Source organism: Cynara cardunculus (genome assembly GCF_001531365.2).
Source record: "Cynara cardunculus var. scolymus isolate 2C chromosome LG 11, CcrdV1, whole genome shotgun sequence".
NCBI classification, from domain to species: domain Eukaryota; kingdom Viridiplantae; phylum Streptophyta; class Magnoliopsida; order Asterales; family Asteraceae; genus Cynara; species Cynara cardunculus.
Genome location: NC_037538.1, coordinates 3,358,063 through 3,362,696, shown reverse-complemented (window position 1 = coordinate 3,362,696; position 4,634 = coordinate 3,358,063). Strand labels below are relative to the sequence as shown.

The 4,634-nt window shown below is 37.8% G+C and overlaps 1 protein-coding gene across 1 annotated transcript; it reads right to left on the bottom strand.

Moving 5' to 3' along the window:
• Positions 1-357: 357 nt before the first annotated feature.
• Positions 358-4,078, bottom strand: LOC112521117 (superoxide dismutase [Cu-Zn], chloroplastic). Its single transcript, XM_025129802.1, has 8 exons — positions 3,724-4,078; positions 2,325-2,386; positions 2,195-2,234; positions 1,985-2,080; positions 1,855-1,886; positions 1,684-1,759; positions 1,528-1,581; positions 358-615 (listed from the first exon to the last, which is right to left on the bottom strand). The coding sequence occupies exons 1-8, from the start codon at positions 4,013-4,015 to the stop codon at positions 590-592; spliced, it is 678 nt and encodes a 225-aa protein (XP_024985570.1). The 5' UTR covers positions 4,016-4,078; the 3' UTR covers positions 358-589.
• Positions 4,079-4,634: the final 556 nt, after the last annotated feature.

Genomic DNA, 4,634 nt, shown 5'->3' with positions numbered 1-4,634 from the left:
GCACCAAGTGTGGGACGCTAAGTTTTTCCCAAGTCCCACGTGGAAAGTGAGTTTTGTACTGTCTTATCCCGTCCTATCCCATGTACCAAACGCAGCCTATGAGCGCAATGCCAACAAAGAGACCAAATCCATAAAGGGTTTTAAACACTATAGCTGTCAGACCCGAACCAGAACCAATTGTGCAAAGCGGAGTTCTAACCACTCTACTACTTATGGAATTGAACCGACTCCCTTTGATGGACTTGGAGCCCAATTGGTACGAAAGACCATTTAGGAGGTGGGTTTATGTTTGGTGCTTTATGATAGGGGTGAACGTGCCATGGAAATAACATAAATATCCTCATGGCTTTCTATGAACAAGTGCAACAAGCCCCAAGCATTATGAGATTGGTCGATAATCAAGTCACAATTTATTCAAGAAGTGGTTCCATATCTATCACCAAGTGTTCACACAAAACTCATTGATTATTTGCTACATACAATGTGAAAATATTTCAACTTACAGTTTTGCAATTGCAAAGTATGCGAAAACTGAAGATGAAGCAGGGATCCGACCGAGTGGATACTGAGTCTGACTAAATGAACATGATCATATTGGAGTCAAGCCGACCACACCTATATATTCCGAAGGGACACAAAGATTTGTGTTTAGCAAAGATAATTCACAACTATTAGCATTGTAAATAAAAGCTAAAGGTTATAACAACGTATATAAATAGATAAAAAGAAAAACATGTTTGTTAAAACCATAGAGAAAAACAAGGTTTAATCCTTCTTAAAGAAATAAAAACATAGAGATGACTGTTAACTCCAATCCCCATGGGATTAGTCGAGATGCGTGTAAGTTGACTTGGACAACCACAGTTACCAAAAAAGGTGATTTTGTACCTTTCCGACACCCCAAAGAATAGCCACTTTGAATTATATCCTTTAAACATTGATATTTTCCAACCAACACACTCTCACATGGGCGTTAACTACAATTAGTTTTTATTTTAAGTCCAAGCTTTCGCCATAGACCATAAGAAGTTCTAATTGTAGGCATGCACAATGTTGATGAGCTATACGACTATATCACGTTCTACCATAGATTAATATGTATGTACAGGTTGGGAGGATTTTTTTTCATAGATGGAATGAGGGTGTTTTTTAATTGGGAGCGGCAGCTTTGGAAAAAACTTGGCTTTCTGCATAAAGTTCCACCTAGAAGCTTAGTGAATAAGCCACTTTCTATATCATTAAGCCACTACCAAACAGTAACTCATTAAGTTGCTAACAAACAGGCCCTTTGTCATTTGTTATAGACTTATAGTTAATGCCCACATGGAGGTCAAAAAGCAGGTTGTTGGAAATGAGATAAGATAATATTAACCTACAGAATTTCCCAGCCACCCATGTTTCCAAATCTAATGCAAAATTTCTGAAGAATCATAGAGATTTCACATTAAAGACTTTGGACCAAGCATTGAGAAAATGTGAGTTTGCTTATGGAAGTTCACACATATTGTATGTAAATAACTATCATACCACAAGCCAGTCGTCCTCCTGCATTTCCAGTGGAGAGGCTAAGTTCGTGACCACCTAAATTCAAACCGGTAAAAGGAATCAGAAATAACTAAATAACATATTGCCCGAATGGTTCAGTTTCTTACTGAAATATCTACTAAAAATATGAAACTTTACCCTTTCCAAGGTCGTCAGCAAGCTCATGGACCACAAAAGCTCGTCCAACTACAGCATTAGGCCCAGTCAATGGTATCTGCAAGTCCTCATTAAGGAAGTGTTAAAGAGAATCTACAAATTAGGTTAAACAACAATATGAAAATATAATAGAGCCAAACTTCAAACCCAAACCTGGTTATCGACAATTGTAGCCTCAGCCACGCCTACATTATATTTAACAAAACTATAAGGAAACAAGACAGGCCACAAGTTTTGGGTTAAAATACCATCTTCAGTTATGCAAGTGTTTTTGGTAAAATACCATCGGCATTGGCAATTATGTTTCCCAGGTCACCCGCATGACGGACTTCATCTTCAGGAGCACCATGTGTAAGCCCATTAGGGTTGAAATGTGGTCCTACAATTTATCGATGTCCCTATTAAATCATAACCGATAAACCCATTGCAGAGCTAAATCTGCAATGTTATGAACCCTAAAAAATGTAGATTGTGATGCTATCAGAATTCAAACCTGTTGATATGCACCCATTTGTGGTATCACCAAACTCATGCTAGACATTGAAAATAATGTAAAATATCAGCACTTAATTACGTAAACCAACACATAAGAGATTAAAAACTTGAATACAACGAATGCTTACTAGATGAAACCCATGAGGTCCTGGAGCCAGTCCAGTTATTTTGACATTCACAGTTGTTGGACCTGTGTCAATCACAACTCACACTCAAATTACAGATATACACATAAAATAAAGCAACTTTTTGCGATCTTTTTTAGTTCTGTCTCAAAAAAAAAGTGAAAATGTGGCTTGTCGCTCTATGATTTCTAAATGTTTTACTAATTCCTTTTACAAGCCGGGTCTTCTAAAAACATTCTATCTGCCTTATAAGACAAAGAAAAAATATGTGTACATCTTACCCTCCGGCTTTTGAGACAGTGAAAGGGTCTGTTACCCACCCTTTTGCGAAAGGGAAAAGGGTTATTTAGGAGAAAAACTTTTTGATAATAATTTTTCTAAATGCATGACCCTCCAACAGATTTACATTAGGAGAGCCTATCAAAAGAATGATTCTTCATATCACAAGAATGCCTCAATCTGTAAGGTGAAAAGGTCATACATTTTACAGGAGAAAATTTACATAAATAGCCAAAGCTGATAAGTGGTTTCACTTTTTAGCCATTTTCTAACCTAAGTTCACTTTTACATGATTCTTCACTTTTCTGGCCATTTTCTAATCCTTACATATATGCGTAAGGATTCTGGGCAAGAATTCCATTTTCGGCAAAAAAAAGAAGAATGATTACCCATATGCGTAAGGTTTCTGGGCAAGAATTCCATTTTCTGCATAAGGATTCTTTTTTTTTGGCTGAAAACCAATCCTTCAGCATATGTGTAAGCCTTCTTCGTAAGGATTGGCTAAGTAGTGAATTTGGGTCAGCAATGGCTAAAAAAGTGAAACCTTGTATGCTTATTGACTATTTCTGTCAATTTCCTAAATAACCCAAGTGAAAAGGTAGGCTTACATCTTACCACAATTACCAGGTGGGATATCCTCTGTTTGATTGGTATTTTATAGAATAAACTCATAAGGCAACTAGATTAAGAATATTGCTAAATGCAACATGAACTAGAGGCTATTTTCAACCCCCCACCCAAAAATCAAACCTGTACTTCTAGTTTGTCAAAGTCAAAAGCTAGTACAATACTTATATGGGGTGTGTTATCAATAGAAAGACAGAACTGCACGCCTGCACGTTCAGCTCATCTCAATCGAGCTAATTTTCAAGTTCAAATTGATATGGAATCGTGAGTTTTTGAAGGAAAAACGAGGTACTTAGGTTAAGTTTGGTGATATGTGGTGCAAATAGAATAATGCCAGTGTTCAACTACAACAAAATCCATATCCATCGCATTTCAAAAGTACTTAACGATCGAACAAACGTAGTGCAGATTACAGAAATTAGGTAATGTATCAAAGTGGTTGCTCAATGGTCAACATGGTTTTCACTAGTTGAGATTTGGATAGAGAGAGAGATACCGTTGTCTTCTTGACTGAGGGTAACAACGCCTTCAACACTGGAGGTACCCTTGAGGACGGCGACGGCCTTCTTAGCGGCGGCAACGACAGTAAGGGGTTTAGGAGCGGCGGCGACGGAGAGTGTTAGCGATTGACGAGTAATGGGGGTTTTGAGGGAGACACCATGGAAAGAAGAAGATGGAATAGAGATGGTGCTAGGGTTTGAGAGGGGAAAAAGGAGGGGGTAAGAAGTAGCAGCAGGGGAGGAGAAGAGGATAGAGTGAAGAGCCATAGCTGCAATTGCAGCTTGCATTCAGTGGTAGGTAGGATTAGGAATGAATGAATCAGAGAAAAAAACGATAATGTTTGTGAGAAGAAAGTGGGAAGCATCTGGTGTCTTCTTGTTCTTGTTGGCTTCGGATCCTGTTGGTCTGAATTCGGGTAGAACCGTTGAGACCGGATCTTCAAATTAGAAGAGGACCCAAATATGGGTTTTTTTTTTATTAACCTGAATATTCAACCCGTTATGCGAGCCGACTAATCTCATAACGACCACCTGTTTTGTAGATAACTCGAAGTCACCGCATTTGAACTTCCGTAGCTATAAGAGGATTTTTATTTCTCATTGGATTTGAATCTGGGACCTCCTGGTACTTTTGAACTTTGGAATCAAGCTTAAATCAATCAGACACCAATCTTGTGGTGTTTTTTTTTCTTTTTCAAAATCATTAACTAATATAAAATAAATTAAAGAAAAAAATTTAGTAATCGGTTAAAACTCTGATGATGGGCTTAGGTATAAAAGTCTCCTAAACGCTAGCCCAAAAGAGGGGAGTGTCGACACCATATATATGCATCTATCAATCTTGTCGAACTGATGATGTGTGACAAATTGTACTTCAACTGTATATTAAGAAACCAGCGACAAGTAT